A 17,498-nucleotide genomic window follows, 5' to 3' on the forward strand; every position below is an offset into this window, starting at 1 on the left:
CAGATGTAGTTTCTCTTGCTAACCTCTCTCCAATTGTATCATGTCCTTATTCTGCTTAATGTTCACCAACAAAAAGTTGGCAAAGTTCCTCAGGAATTATTATACAGGTCTATAAATGAGTTGAAATTCATAGATGTCAAACAATGAATTATATTCATTTCATCATGGAGTGAAAGGCGTGTGCTTATGTAAGAGAAACATGGAAAGGGTGGCTATTTTGAAATGAAGAATTTCTAGAAAGAGGTAGGAAAAATTGTAATTGAAGATGTGACAGCCTTATAGCACCTCTTTTGCTATATTCTTTGAACAGACTTGGATGACATAAAATGCATTATTCCTGTGGAGAAATACAACGTATTAAAAAACAGATGGAGAGATATATTGATGGGCGCACATACCTTATTTCCAGCAACTGGAGAAAACTCATAAGAAGTCAGTCAGTTAGGAGACCTTTGAATCTGAGTAAAGTCAATTTCAAATTACTTAACTGATTTCTCTTCATCTTTTTTAAAGACTGGGAACAAATTACTTAACCTCCTTATACTTTAATATCTGAATATATAAAATCAGGAAAATATGTTTATAATATTTTCCTCACAGGATTACCTCATAATAACAATAAAAAACAGAATAAAGAGTATTATAATTATTGTGTAATGAGGCTCTGTATTTAGTCCCTCTAAACTCAAATATATACTTAGGACATGAAACCTGAAGGTGAGATTATTTAGTATTGGGCTAGGTCAAATAACATCTCAGAAATGTCCTGGATCACTAACTGGCAAATTCTGCACCATTGTGACTCTTTCAACCTTTTAAAACTCATAAAGTCTTAGCTTAGGTCATTCTGTGTCCAACTCTTATTCACCTAAGAGTAGAAAGAACAAACATAAAGTAGGAAAGACATATGTATAATGTATTTATTGTCACATATAAATCGAATAAGGAGAGTAGGTGGTTAGTGATACTTTTCTTTTCACTTTGAGGCTTATGGTTCTTTTGCTTACTCAAATGCAGTGAGAAATTTTTACATTGTTAACTGACAAACACATATACTTGTTCTCAAACTCAGAGACAGATATACACAGTCTGCTGAATTATTAATAAAAATGTTGATGTAGAGCACAGTGATGAAATACTAGGTCTTTAAACATTACCCTCACTTTTTCCACTTGAAACAAGATCACTGAAGTATAGTTATAAATGAAATTAGGATAAAATTTTTATGATATCTATAATTTGTCTAGCTATTACCTTTAATATGAATATACATTTCTAGTTGAACAACTAATCAGAAAACATTTCCTCATCTCACAGAAAGCAGCTAAGAAATAAATACAGAATATCTACTATCCTCTGAATCAAGGATAAAAACTTTCCATTATATATATCATTATAAATGTAAAGAAGCAGGTTCATCAAACAACTCATGTAGAACAATAGTAGCAGGCAAAGAAATCTTTCCAGATTCAGTTATCTGTCAAGTCTTCCTTATTACAATTGTATTTTATTTCCTAAAAATTCAGTTCAATTTGATTCAGTCTAATCTATATTGGATATATTAGGTATAAATAAAAAATGCAAAATGGTTTCTGCTTTAAAGGACCTCATATTATTCTAGGCAAGAACAGTGTCAAATATACAAATATTATCAAGTTCTTAAAACAAATGATCAAAAAGCCACAGAGGTTGTTAAATGCACTTACTATAAGACTGAAAATTCGAAAGAGCTCACAGATATTGTATATCAACTATTAACTCTGAAAAATAAAATAAGTTTAAACCAAAAAACTAACAGAGGTTATAGGCAAAACACCTTTATTCTGTTGGAGGAGGAAAACTAGACCCAATGAGGCTAAGCCTTGATACATAAAGCATGGCTAAACAAAGAACCAAACAGTGAGGTGTAGCCATAGCAATGAGAATAAAAAGCAAAAATAAAGCAAACTTGCATGATGGAAAAAAATAGCAGCAGGGCTTCATTGACTGGAACCTGGTTATTGTAGATGCTTGCCCAAGGTCAGGGACTACTTGGGATTGACGAGCCAATTCTGTGATTTAGCTGCAGCAGAGTTCATCCAGAAGGTAAGCACAAAGGATTATTGATATGCCAAGATCAGGATACAGCTTGCTTGCTTTACCTTAGCTCTGGAAAGCAGGTTTTATTCTAATAGAAAAAAGAAAAGAATGAAAAGTGTGGAGTGGTCTTGGCATGGGGAGCCTGACTGTTTATAATCTCTCTCAATCCTGATTTCCTTTCTCTCTCTCTCTCTCTCTCTCTCTCTCTCTCTCTCTCTCTCTCTCTCTCTCTCTCTCTCTCTCTCATGCTCGCTATACATGTGCATATATGTATATAAATGATTTTGTTTTGAAATATATAGCACAGATTGACTTCTATTTATTCCTCATGTTTCCCCATTATTACTGATAGGGTGGTTCCCCTTCTTAGAGTGAGTATAGTTAGCTCCTTATCTATAGGAATTGCTTCATTGGACATGAGACCTGGATTGTAAACTGGACTTACTGTCCTGGGGGAGGGGAAATGCTGCCATTTGTCTTGTGATTATATGACTATTATGTTGCTAGTTGTAAGTTGTAAGATTCTTAAGAAGAAAAAAGGAAGATTAATTTTGTTACTGTAAGGAGGACGATTTATTGTCCATTTAGGAAATGGTCTTTCTCCATTACTTCATTTCCTGGAAGCTAGTTTGTCGATTCAATGACACCTAAATCTTGCCATATATAGACACATCATTGCTAATACTGATATTTATTGTGATCCCTGAGGATCATCCTGATAAAGCATAGTGGAAGAGTCACTTATGATTTAACATATTTTCCAATTTTACGCTTATCTCCAGGTTGGAATTGAATAATAGAATCCAGACGATCTTATATTGATTTCAGTGAGTATTCTTCTCCTCTCCTGGATGGAAACTACTTTTTTTGATGTTCCTCAATGTGTCCTTTATGACAGTATGAGAAATGTATTCAATGTGACCCATGTTATACTAGGCACTTACCACACATGTTCCTTTCCCATCTTGGATTTTTGCTACTCCATTAATAACTCTAGTAATAGTTCCAAAAACCAATTTTTTAAAATAATTTTCATCCATATGCACATGTATATTTTTAAGTTACAAAATTTCCTTCCACTCTCCCTTCCCATTCCCCTCCCCTCAATGGTGAACAGTCAGGTTAACATTGTATAAACATATTTTTGATAAACATGTTTACAGAGTAGTCATTTTCAGTATGAGGAATTATGTTTTAGGGAAAGGGATTCATAAGAAATAATTTTATAAAGTGTTCAACAGATTCTGAAGGGTTATTGTTTTTGTCATTTTGTTTTTCTTCTTCTGGATGGGGATAACATTGTCCATAGCTGGTCTAATGCTGTTTTCCTAGCTCTCTGAACTGCTGAGAGGAGTTGCCTTCCATCAAGGTTGATCATTTCACAATGTTGTTGTTAACATTTATATTGTTCTCTCGGTTCTACTCCTTTCATTAAGCATGAGATCTTGTAGCCTGGTCCATGCTTCTCTAGAGTCCAACCCTTTATGGTTTCTTATAGAACAATAGTATTACATAGTATTCATGGACCATAACTTTGTTTAGCCATTCCCCAATTGATGGGCATCCCCTCAATTTCTAATTCTTTGCCACTTCAAAAAGAGTTACTATGAATATTTTGGAACACATAGGACTTTTCCTTTTTTTTATTATTTCTTCTGGAGATAGACCTAGAATTGGAATTGCTGTGTCAAAGGGAATGAACATTTTTATTGCTCTTTTGCCATAGTTACATATTGCTCTCCAGAATGGTTGGATCCATTCACAACTCCACCAGCAATGCCTCAATGTTACAATCCTCTCACAACCTCTCTAATATTGATCACATTTCCTTTTGTCTCATCTTGGTCAATCTGAAAGATGTGAGGTGATATTTCATAGTTGTTTTAATTTACATTTCTTTAATCAATAATGATTTGGAACATTTTTTCATATAATTATATATGTTTAATTTCTTCATTTGAAAATTGTCTATTCATATTCTTTGACCCTTTATCATTTGGGGAGTGACTTGTAACTTCAAAAAATTTGATGCAATTCTCTCTATATATTTTAGAAATGAGACTTTTATCAGAACTCCTAATTGTGAAGATTGTTTCCCAGCTTTCTGATTTCCTTCTAATTTTAGCAGCTTTGATTTTATTGGTGCAAAATCTTTTTTATTTAGTGTAATTAAAGCCATTCATTTTGCAGTTAATAATGTACTCTCATACTTGTTTGGTCATAAATTTATCTCCTTTACATAGATCTGATAGATAGAGTATTTATTGGTCTCTTAATTTATCTATGGTATCACCTTTCATGTCTAAATCTTATACCCATTTTTGACCTCATTTTGGTGCAGGGTGCAAAAACCAAATTTTGTTCAATTCAGTGGCTTATTAAGGGACTTTTCCTGTTGGCAAGCATATTGCATCCTGTCATCTCCCAACCATTTCCCTAAATGCTTATTATGTGGGATATGAATGATAGGCTCCTGGATGGATGACTTTCTTTAAGTTATACTGACTACCATTCTGGGAAACCACCAAACTGTACAATGAATATCATATTTTCCAAATGTCCCATTTCTTGAAAAGATTGTTCACCAGATCTTTAGGTTATATTTTTGAATATAAAAAATGGTGAGGATTCAAAAGCTGAAAAATAATGGCATTTCTATTTAATATCATTATTATTGTAAAGAAAGCTATCTGAAAGCCTCATGCTCTTTTAGAGCAATTTGGAAGTGAGAATTTTGAGGAACTCTAGTTAAGCAGTAGTAACAACAGCAGTAGTAGTGCCAACAGCAACAACAGTAGTAATTACAATAATCTTCAAGTAGTATGGTAAATTCCAATATAATAAATGATTTCTTTTTGTTTTAGGTTGTTTTATTTTTGGAAAGGAAATGGGGTTAAGTGGCTTGCCCAAAGCCATGCAGCTAGGTAGTTATTAAATGTCTGAGACCAGATTTGAACTCAGGTGCTCTTGACTGCAGGACTGGTGCTCTATCTACTGTGCAACCTAGCTGCCCCCATAAGGAATGATTTCTAAGGGTAATAGATCATCATTATTTCCTTCCTTCTTTCTTTGTTGATAAAATATGTAAATTACTTTGAGGGGGGAGGTTTCCCAAAATATTGAGTTCTTTGGCAGTGTTTTATCTTGACTGAGTGAAAAAAAATTAGTCCAAAGTGACATGTATTTGAACACCGCAGTAGGCAGATTATTTTGTGACAACTGGATTTCATAGTAATTTGCACTTATCTCATTTGATACTTGCAACAACTAAATGAAGTATAGTTCTATAAGAAATCAAGATCGGAAATACTTTAGATAAGCATGGAAAGAATTTCATGAACTAATGCTGAGTGAAGTGAACAGAACCAAAAGAACATTAACAACAATATTGATGGATGCAACTCACTACTTTGGACAATGCCATCTCCATCCAGAGAAAAAAAGCAAAACAAAACTTCAGTCTGAATATATATACTATGGTCACTTTTTAAAAATTTATTTTATATTTTTCCTTTCTTTCTCCTGCTCTTTTTCTTTCCCTTTAGTTGTCTTTTACAACATGACTAATATCTAAATATGTTAAACATGAACGTATATATATAACTTTTGCCCAACTGTTCATCACCATGGAGAAAGGTGAGGGATGGGAGGGTGGTAGAAAAATATGGAACTCATAAATTTGCAAATGGATAAATGCTGAAAACTACCATTGCATGTATCTGGAAAAATTAAATTAAATTTCAATTAACAAAAAGGTAATTGGATCTCATAGCAATTATGATTCATGTTTAGATAATACTTTCTAGTTATCTCATTTGATACGTGCAACAACTGAGTGAAGTAGACAATTTAATTATTATCCTTATTTCAGAGAAAAGGGAGACAGACTCAGAGAATAAATGTCTATTTCAGGATTACTTAGTTACTGTGGGTCCAATTTTTTAGCTCTTCTGGGCCTCATTACCCAATAAAAACTTGTTAAGGGCTGTCTATTTAATATTGAGGATGATATGAAGATTATTAAATTATTTAGATAATAAATAATAGTAAAATATAATAGTAAGACATTTACTTTTTAAACAAAAAAATGCCATTTTTAATGTGAATGCTGGCCTACATTTTTGATACCAGGGCATCTATATCTTGTTTGACAGAGGTTGTAGCAATGTGAAAAATTCTTTTAGCTATTTACATTTCTTTGTTTAGAAAGTGCCTCAAAGTGAATTGTTATTGTTCTTATTCTCAGATTGTCACAATTTCATTTTCATTTTGAATGCTGTCACTGTTTGAAACATATCATTTATTAGTAGATTTTATATTGGAGAGCAGTGATATCCACTAAAAATATTAAATAATTCAACCAGTCTTCATTTTCAAATTCAGGTGATTTTCCTTTTAAAACTTTGGTGTTCTGTGAGACAGCACAATATGAGTTACTTAAAAAAGTCAAGCTGTGTTAGTAAAGGATTAAACTGTGCAGTGATATTGAATCACTGGCATATGTGTTCATCACTGCTCCATTTTCTGGTTACATGACATAGGCTGCATAAGGGACTTTGAGGGCCATAGGTTAGACACACCTGACTTAGCTGGTAATAGGAGCAGGAATTTTGGGAATTACTGACTAGGGCTATGTGACTCACAAAATGATCCTGATGGAAGGAGTTCTGAGCAGTAACTGTGAGAATCCAAGAATGACAGTGATTTTGGTTAGGAGTATTATGTTTCAGTATCAAGACCATAAGTATTATTCTGATACTTCAAGAATAGCTGAAGTCAAAAAACAATTTTAAAAAGGGCAGCTAGGTGGCACAGGGGACAGAGTACCAGCCCTGGAGTCTGGAGGACCTCATTTCAAATCCAACCTCATAGTTAGCTATGTGATCTTGGGCAAGGCACTTAACTCCATTGCTTTGCAAAAAACAAAAATAAAAACAAGAATAGCTGAAGTCTAAAGAAAGGGGGTAAAGGGTGGACTGGGGACTCCAAAATCTTCTCTAAGAGTACATAATTTGAGAGGATAGAAGGACTGGTGAAGCAAAACATATCACCTCAGGTGATAGAAATAGCTAGGATGTAAATGTGGTTTAAAGTCGCAAAACTCTTTATATACACTATTTCATTTGCTTCCTATAACAATTTTGGAAGTGGACAGTACAAGAAATATTATCCTCATTTGATGGATGAAGATACTGAAGCTAAGAAAGATAGAGCAGCCATGGTCTCACAGATCATAGTTGTCAAAGGTTCTACATTCCAAATTCTATTATCCTATTCTCCTGATTCCAATGTGAAGATACTCTCACTCACCAGCAAGCCAATCTTTTCATATTCTAGATGGAATAGACAAAGCACACAGTACTATACATTCCTTGTAGCATGCTTAAAAGACTTAATCTATATGTACATTAAAAACACTTTCCACATACTTAGTGCCATAAACACAGTATGGCAAAAGAGTTTTTGCATTGATGCCAGTTGGGTTATGTTTCATCCCTAGTAATGAGAAAAAATTATCTGTAAACCATGTAGATATCAGAGATCTAGTTTTTTAAGATGCTTCACTAGTTTGAAACACTCAGCACAGCTCTGATTTTTTTCCTGACCCTTAACACAGAGTTTCATCAAGTCTACACCTCTTTATTAGCTTAGATCAGGGATAATGAACTTTTTTTTTCTGCCAAGGGACATTTGGGTAATAATAACATCATTCACTGGCCATACAAAATCATCAACTTAAAAATTAGCCTGCTGTATTAGTTTATCCCTAAAAAGCCTCTGAATTTATTGAATTCTGAGTGCCACTTGTGGCTGCCATGGCAGCACTAGACCAGATGATTTCACATATGTTCCCTACCCCTGGCTTAGAGGATCCTTCTCTAAGGTTCCCAGGACCATAACACCATTTCTTTGGATAATATTTTTTTTTTACCACCATGAACTTTGTAGGGACCTGAAGGGGTTTTCTACAGTACAGGTTGTCCCTTTTCTAAAACTAACGTCATTTTTGACCATACTCTACTCCAGAATGTACATCCTCCTCCAGCCTGTTATCTGATGAAATTCATCCTACTTTACCCCAATTTCTAATTTCAACTCTACATGTAGTTTTTGTATCAGAATTATAGAATATTAGCTTTGTAAGGCCTAAGTGTGTTCACCTCTCACTCACAGCTCTTTTTTTAGAAATGAAGAAACAAATTCATAAATGGAAACTCATGAACTTAAGTAACAAATCCTGGATTCTAAGTTTTTTTGACCCAGTGCTCTTGTTTCTAGACCACAATGCCATCATTCCACTTTAAAGAGGACTCTCAATAAGTTGTATTTGCCTTCTTTGTGGTTAACACATAGGAAGTCATTGAGATGCCCTTTCATTTCTTATGTATAAAGTCTCTTTTCGAGTGATTAAGAGTTAAGGCTAGGGGTGGCTAGGTGGCCGCAGCGGATAAAGCACCGGCCTTGGAGTCAGGAGTACCTGGGTTCAAATCCAGTCTCAGACACTTAATAATTACCTAGCTGTGTGGCCTTGGGCAAGCCACTTAACTCCATTTGCCTTGCAAAAAACCCCCTAAAAATAAAAAAAAAGAGTTAAGGCTCTTCTTTGACTCTCAGAGAAATTGGTTATCTGTTCCCTGGGACATTTTGTTTTCCAGACTACAAAGAGATGCTCACTTCCTTTCTCAGGTTCCTCATAAACTTCTGGTGCCTATGCTTCTGTGCCATCTCAGGGCATCGCATAGAGCCTGCTTCACCTTATCATTACGGAGGCTAAAGATGAATGGATTCAGAAGTGGGGTGATGATGCATGCCAAGGATGAGGCCCCTTTCTTAACAAACAAAGATTGGGTTTCTGATGTGCGAATATAGAGGAAGATGGAGCTACCATAGGCAATGACCACCACAGTGAGGTGTGAAGCACAGGTGGAAAATGCTTTCCTCTTTTCTTTGGCTGTTGGAGCTCTGAAGACAGTAGCAAAGATGCAGATATAGGAGACAGAAGTCAGTGCTAGGGAACCCAGAAGAGCAGCTGTGGAAAGGATAAAGGCCACAAATTCCAGAAGTTGAGTATCCCCACAGGAGAGTTTCATTAATGGCCAGCTGTCACAGAAGAAGTGATCAATGACATTGGGGCCACAGAAAGGCAAGTTAGCCATGAGGATGGTAGGTGAGAGCACCCAAAGGAAACCTGCAATCCAAGAAACCATAACTAGTCGGACACAGATGGGATGATCCATCAGAGTCTCATAGTGCAATGGGCGGCAGATGGCCAGATAGCGGTCCAGGGACATGACAGCCAAAAGGAAAAAGTCAGTGGTTCCCAGAAGGAAATAGAGGTAGGACTGCAAAATGCAGCCTGCAAAGGAGACAGAGTAATCTCTGGTGAGGATGATGACCATCATCTTTGGGACCACAACAGAGACCCACCCTAGCTCCAGGAAGGAAAGATTTCTCAGAAAGAAATACATCTGGGTTTGAAGGCGATGGTCAGACCAGCTAAGAACAATGATGAGCAAGTTTCCCAGGATTGTCACTATATATGTTACCAGAAGCCCCAGAAACAGGATGAGCTGCAGGGTCCTACTTCTAGGGAAACCAATCAACACAAATTCTGTTACCTGAGTCCAGTTTTCTGAATACATTTCCTTTTACCTGTAGGGGCAGAAGGACATATGAGATCATTTGAGCTTTGGTGAAAGATAATCAGCTATTTTTTGATTGTTTAATATGTATAGGATTCTGGAACAGACTATGAGAATATGAAAGATAGAAGACCGAGGATCCAGATTCAAAGGATTTATCTTACTGGTCACATAGTGTTTTTGGAAGAAACCTTTGTGGGAAGCATTTCTGATTATTACTATCTGGACACTGGAAAAGTCTCTATATATTTTCACCTGCATGTTTGGAATTAGGTTTATCATGTAACATGCTTATCTTTCCTTAATTTAAGGCCAAAAACTGTCAGGCACCTTTATGTTAAAATGTTAAGGCTCTTTTCCATCTTTATTCAACATGGAAGACTGGACAATCCAACAGATAGGAGATGCTGCTATAGCACTTAAATGTTTTAAAAATGCTTTCCTCACCACATTCTTGTATGATAGAGATGATATTATTTACTACTATTTTACAGATGAAAAAGCTGAAGTAATAAAGTGAGTTGTTCACAGTCACTGAATCTTCTTTTACTTAATAGTATTTTTCCAATTACATGTAAAGATAGTTTTTGACATTCATTTTTGCAAGATTTTGAGTTCCAAATTTTTCTCCCCCCACCAAATCTCTCCCTTTCTGCAGGACAGCAGTTTAATAGAGGTTAGACATGCACAATCATATTTAACATATTTCCACATTAGTCATGTTGTGAAAGAATAAGAACAAAAGAAAATTAAAAAAAACATGAAAAAGAAACAAATACAAAAAATTGTGAAAATGGTATCCTTTGATCTGCATTCAGATTCTTTCTCTGGATATGCCTGGCATTTTCCATCACTAATGCAGAAATCATTATTTTCCCTCCTAACCCACTCCTTTTCCAACCTATCCTCTTTTGGCATTATCTTCCCAATCACCAAGTTATTCAAATTGATTCAAATTTCAGAATTGTCTTGGATCATTGTATTACTGAAAAGAACCAATTTGTTGATCAACACAAAATGTTGCAGTTACATTGTACAGTTGCTATACAACTTTCTCCTAGTGGGACCCAAATCTTCTGACTCCAGATCCTGAACTCTTCCAGCGTCCACCAAGTTGCCTCCAAAGCTAAGCTAAGATATGTCTTTAGGCTGATGGTAGTAGAATAAGAAGCAAGTACTAAAGGTCTGACTAGTTTAATACATCACTGATATTAGGATAATTGTATATGACACTATTAATAGGGAACTAGGGCTCTTGTCCTTGCAATCAGTTCTGTTTAAAGACACTGAGCCATATATTAGGCATATAGATTTACAATTGTAGAAGTTAAATTTTGCTTTTATGATCTTTTCCCCTTATGTTAACCTTTTGATCTTTCATTGATCTGATCAATGCCAGGGCTTCTGAGTAAACTTACAGGATCACCGAAATACAAGGCAGCAAAAATTAAACTCCAAAAAAGTGGCATATACAGAAAATTATATGGGAATTCAGAATATGGAGCTATTATTGAGAGCTGGGACAAGAAAAGAAGGCCAGCAGCAGAAATTCACAAACTAGACTTTGAAGGAAGTGCAATAAATATCTAAATAAATTAAGATAAAATCTAATAGATATAATGTAAAGTCCTACATCTGGATTGAAAAATAGACTTCAAAAGTTACAAAAGGATTGATGAGAAAACAGGTAATTTAAAATATCACAAATCTGGATGTTTGCAGCGAATTATGGTCACCAGAGAACCAAATGGTGTGTTAAGACAGATAAAAAAAAGCTGGTGTCTTAGGTTTCAATAAGAGAAGTGAAGGAGTTATTTCCAAAATACTTTGCCTTGGTTAGGTTACATCCAGCTCCATTGGCACTTCACTCAAACTGTCCAATGAAGAAATCATAATTTTCCCTCCTAACTCACTCCTTTTCCAACCTAACCTCTTTTGGTTGTAGGCATCATCTTCCCAATCACCAAGTTTTTCAAATTGATAGTCCTCCTTGATTCTCCAGGAAGAAGTCACATCCTCATCATTCTCCCACTGAAATTGAACTTCTACTCTTTTGAACTTTGGCAAGTTTTCACCCTCTACTATCCTATTCTCGGTCCACTATTCTATACCAGTCAGTTAGTCAAAAAACATTTATTAAGCACCTATACTACGAAATTCTGAGCTGTCCTTCCTTACTGTGACCTCCTCCATTTTCTCCTCTTCTTGAGCTTTGACTCCCATTCTTTGGACATGGATTGTGATTGGTGATGATTGACCTTACATACCTGTGTCCACATAGCCACTTCTTTGACAGTCTCCAAGTAAGACTACACCAAGCCTACCATCTGCCAACTTTCCCCACAATCCTTCCCAACTCTGTCTTCTCTGTGTCATCTTTTCCATTAGAATATAAGCTTCTTTGGGACAGCTAGGTGGCACAGCGGATAGAGCATAGCCCTGGAGTCAGGAGTACCTGAGTTCAAATCTGGCCTCAGACATTTAATAATTACCTAGCTGCATGGCCTTGGGCAAGCCACTTAACCCCATTGTCTTGCAAAAACCTAAAAAAAATAAAAAAAATAAGAATATAAGCTTCTTGAAGGCACAGGACTGTTTTCCTTCTTTTCATGTATATCTCAATTGCTTAGTACAAGGCCTGGCACATAATAATCTTTTAGTAAATAATTTTTATCTCTTTATGAAATCATTTATTCATCCTTTCCCTTAGAAACAAGAATGAACATGACTCCTTTAATCAACAAACATCAGTAGCCATTTGTTGCCTCTAGTAAAAAAAATATAGAATGCAAAAATGGTAGTGAACAGATTAAACAATTTAGCTTCCATAAACCTTTCTAGACTTACTGGAGATTACTCTTTAATAATTAATTTCCCAGACAAACTAACCTAACTAACTTTTATCTAAATTGTATATATTTTCTCCTACATCTCGGTCTTTGATTAGGTTTATTTTTTTCTCTGATATGCATTTTCTCCTCCCTTATGCCTCTTAGAATTTTTGGTTTCTCTCAAAGTTCAGCTAGGTACCCCCTTATGGGAAGTTTTATATGAATCCAGATGCTTTTATTCTCTTCTTCCTAAAATTATTTTGTTTGTTTATTTCTGCATGTGCTCTATCTCATAAGTTCCTGAAATACAAAAGCCAGTTTATTTTTATCTTTGTTTAACCAGAAATTATTGTAACATAGTGTGTCCATGAATGTTGAATTGGAATCTCAGTTCAATTCTGGGATCCATATTTTAGGAAATTAATTAACAAGTTAGAGTGTGTATATATAAAATGAAAACCAAAATGATGAAGTAATTGAGAGATCATGTTATACAATGACCAATTAAAAGAATTATAGAAATTGAGTCAGTGGAAAGTAATGATGGGAATACTATTAAAAGAGAGAATTGGAGATTATGAAAGGAGCAATATTTGAAAGTCACAATTTAGAAGTAATGATTAAATTGGATGCACCAGTGAGACCCCCAGGAGCTAAGGAAATATGGAATAAACAACCTGAACCAGGCTATGAGAAAGAATTAAGGAAATCAAGGGCAACTTCAACAAACATACAAACTTTACTCTCCAAGACCTTAAGAGTAGATACTCAGAGAAATCAGATAAGCAAAATTCTCAAATTTCTTGGATGCTCTAAAAATTTTTTCATATATATCACTAACATGTAGAGGAAAGTCTGCTTGTTTGCCTTGGCATTGGGCATAAGAGTTGACTGGCAGACTTAGCAGGTATCCAGAGTCTCCACTTGCCACTCCAGTATTTTCATCTTTTCCAAGCCAAGACTAAAACCAATTGATTCATTTGTTGGCAAGTTATTAATCATTATGCAACATTTTGGCCTTTTACATCAGAATCTCAAGTGACTTTAACTTCTTATAAAACTCACCCTGAGCATGATACTACAGTGCATGACTGGTATCCCACAGAGATGGGAGAGACCTTATAGATCATTTAATTTTGTCCTTCATCTTATAGATGAGAATACTACAGTTCAGAGTGTTTAAATGAAATCCTTGGGCTCAATGCTGCTGAGAAAAATCTAGGACTGGAAATCAAGTGTTTTGACTCCTGGTGCCAGTCTCTTCACTAACACCAGGTGATTCCACAAAAAAAGAGTACCATTCTAGTTACATTATCCATATTTTCCATTAAAAAGTGAGGCAGATATCCACATATAAATACATAATTTACCCAACAACAGAAATCTCATATCATTTTCAAATGGAATAAAGCTACATTAAAAAAAGACATTTTTTTCTAATATGAAATCCAAAATCAAATCTTTTATGCAGAATTCTTAAAAGTCTGGGCTAGATAGAGCCCACATGTAATTAGCATATTTTTCATCTATAGTGGCTTACTAGACTATTCTCTTCAAGCTGTCAAGGTAATTTTCTTAGAACATAGATCAGACTAGATGAAATAGTTTATTTGGCTTCCTATTGCCTCTAAAATAATTTAATCAACCTGATAAGAAAATCTTAACTGGTGCTGAAGGGCCAAAGAGAACAGACAGTAATAAAAACTTGGTCTTTCTTCAATCCCTTTTGGCTAGACTTTTCCTTCAATCTGAATGTTGATCATTCCTTCCATTCTCATTCTTTGCTTAAGAGACCAAGACCTCATATTCTAATTTGATTCTCATGTCTAGTCCTTTTTTTCAAAAATCACAGAATAGATCTCTAGAGTTATACCTCCTTTCCCAAATTGGAGGATCTGACTGTTCATATCACTTGATTGAGCAGTAAATCACAAATGACTATCCTTCCAGTAAGACAGCAGACCACTAGTTCTTAACCCTTCTTCTGTATCAGTACTGAAAGGACCACCATACCTTTTAATCTGCCCTAGAGTTGAATTTTCCTATATTAGCAACTAATTTACATAGTGGATAAAAGGTTAGACCTGGAGTCAGGAAGATTTGAGTTTGAATTCTATTTTTTCTACTTGTTTGGTAAAAGATTCTGGGACTGGGGAAATCACTTAAATTCTGTCTAAGGCTGTAATGATGATAAAAATGAATGAATAGACGTAAAACACGTTACATGCATAAAATACTATGTAAATATTAACTTTTATGATGTGATCTTTCCATTAATTAGAAAATGGGCTTTCTGAAAGCTAGGATTATTTGTATTCCTAGTACTTAGCACAGTTTTTGGCAAATAAATATTTAATAAATGCTTATTCTTTCCTTCTTTCTTCCTTTCCTTCCCAAATAAAATATAAATTCTTTTAAGATTCCAAGCCCTTCACAATTTTGTTCCACCATACAGGCAAAGGCTGATCTCACATTTTTTTTTCAATCTTCCAAGGTGTAGTACCTTCTTCTCCTCCTCCCCATTCAAAATCACATTGCATTTACTTTTATTGTTTTTTACTTACTTATATAAGTACATTTCCCCCAGTAGAATATAAGCTTGTCATGAGAAGAGGCTTCTGGAATTTGGGCTTTGTATAATCAATACCTAGAATAGTCCCTAGAATGTAGAAGGGAAATAATAGAAGCTTGAATAAGCAATGAATGTTATAAAGCTAACCCCAATCACCAGACATCTAAATGGAAAACTCAGCATAGATCTTCACAAAATTGATGACTTATAATTTAGCATTTTATAATCATAGATTTTTAGTAATGAAAATATCCTTAAGAATATTTTTCCTATCCTTTCCATTGTTCAGATAGTTACATGGGGTCCCAAAGGGTTAAGTAACTTAGTGAAAATCATCCATCCCTTTTCCTAGTTATATGTGGTCCCTGGTCTTTATTTTTCAGTTGTCCACATTATAGGCTGAATCAGGATCAAATAGACATCTGAATCTGAAAAGCCAACAGTGCCCACAGTTTGAAGTTATCTGATTCACTTACTCATCCCCAATACCTCATTCTCCTGATTTTCTTCCCAGAGGCTTCAGACACCCTACTGTGATTTCGGTCCAAGAGAGTATTCCTAGTATAAAGCTTGGCCTGAAGCTAGGACTTCTTCTTACAACTAATTTGAAAAAACATTTTCATTAGTTGACGGTGAAGTTCTCCCAACTTTACACAACTGATTCCTTCCTAACCCTATTAATTAAAATTTGTTTTAACTTTTTTGGAGTTATAATCCCCAAAGAAAATCACCTTGACCCATGCTCATTAAAAAAGAATGCTATAATTAATCTCTTAGGAGAAGAGGGTAAGTAATGGTGTGACTTTATTACTTTCATAACTGCTTTCTTTTTGACCCATAAAGGAAACCGATCTTATTAGAACCACACTAGCAATTTTTAGAAATTAGAAAAGGGACATGAAATGTAGTGGTGGTGGGGAGAACAGAAAGTACTCTTTTTTTTAAGTTTTTTGCAAGGCAATGGGGTTAAATGGTTTGCCCAAGACCACACAGCTAGGTAATTATTAAGTGTCTGAGGTCAAATTTGAACTCAGGTACTCCTGACTCCAGGGTCAGTGCTCTATCCAATTAGACACCCCCTGCGCCACCTAGCCACCCCAAAAGGTACTCTTAACCAAGCTTTTTAAGAGAAACTCAAATAAAGTTGGTAAGAATCTGGCACATTAGGGACCAAGGTAGGGAAGATCATGGGATGTTGGAGCCTAAGAGAAGAGACTGAGATAGAGACCATTTTAAGAGTAATTCACTTACAGTGGGGTGGGTAATGAGGAAGCATATCATCTTTAGCTTTATATTTTAACTACTCTGGCTAACTAGATACTGTTTGCTTCTCTGCCTCTGGAGCAGTGCAAAAATTTCCAGCATCTCATGAATTGCAGTTTTTTTTGTGACATAATAGCAAATGTCAGTTCTAATTATACTTGAGATTCCTAGTACATCCGAGAGTCTGTGATCTTTGGCTCATCCCTAAATGATTACAGTAAAATTATAAAGCAGATTCAGACTTAGGTGACTTGTCTAACTGGTGCTCACAAAGGCTTTAGCATTTATATATGCAATATTCATATTTAATCTCATTGTTACCAAGATAACCTAGGTAGATTTATCTGTCTGTACTTTCTTATTCTCTTCTACATGGTGCTGTTTTGTAAAACTGATTTCTTTTTGTTTATTTGATCTATTACTCCCTCCCCTGAATCCTCCATTACTATAAAGGAAAAAAAAATTAAAGCTATTTGGCAAAGAAGCCACATCTAAGAGTATTTTTTTCCTCCACCTTGGAACATACTCTCCCAGAAATATTATAGAATCCATAATAAATGTAGGTCTAATCCTAGACAGTATTAATGAGGTAAATTTGTAGATAATACAAATAAGCTCACAGCTCTAGAATTTCATGACCTGGAAGTTCTTTTCCTTGCATGCTTCTCTTTTTAGACTAGTTCTCAATTGTCAGGGATAATTTTTGAGTTCATATCAAATCTCTTATGATTTAACAGACATCTTGCTCCTGAAAGCTTTTTCTTTCCTAAAGACACTATCTTTATTACATTTTTCTTTTTAGAAAATTAAAAAAATTCTATCAGCATTATTTCCCTTTGGTTCTTCAGAATTTCACTTTTGAGAGTTTTGCAACCTTTTTTGGTTGATTTCCATTATAGAATGTTAGTCTATGAGATTATGCCTGTTCTTCCTCTGAACCCTTCCTCTTAATGTCCTATGAAATTTTGTTGAAGAAAGTCTTATTTTTTTGCTAAAAGGGTTTACTAGAAATTTATCTTACTTAATTTCCATTGGAAACCTAACATTACATAGTAATTCTTTTATCTCCCCTGACTTTTTTCAAAATTTCTATTCCAACATTATAGAGTA

General features: G+C 35.0%; 1 protein-coding gene across 1 annotated transcript; it reads right to left on the reverse strand.

Annotated features, from left to right (window-relative positions):
* Window positions 1-8,771: 8,771 nt before the first annotated feature.
* On the reverse strand, window positions 8,772-9,722 carry LOC141522318 (olfactory receptor 6T1-like). Its single transcript, XM_074235677.1, has one exon. It carries the CDS (start codon window positions 9,720-9,722, stop codon window positions 8,772-8,774), a length of 951 nt encoding a protein of 316 aa, XP_074091778.1.
* Between the last annotated feature and the right edge of the window lie 7,776 nt (window positions 9,723-17,498).

Source organism: Macrotis lagotis, chromosome 1 (assembly GCF_037893015.1).
Source record: "Macrotis lagotis isolate mMagLag1 chromosome 1, bilby.v1.9.chrom.fasta, whole genome shotgun sequence".
Taxonomy (NCBI): Eukaryota; Metazoa; Chordata; class Mammalia; order Peramelemorphia; family Peramelidae; genus Macrotis; species Macrotis lagotis.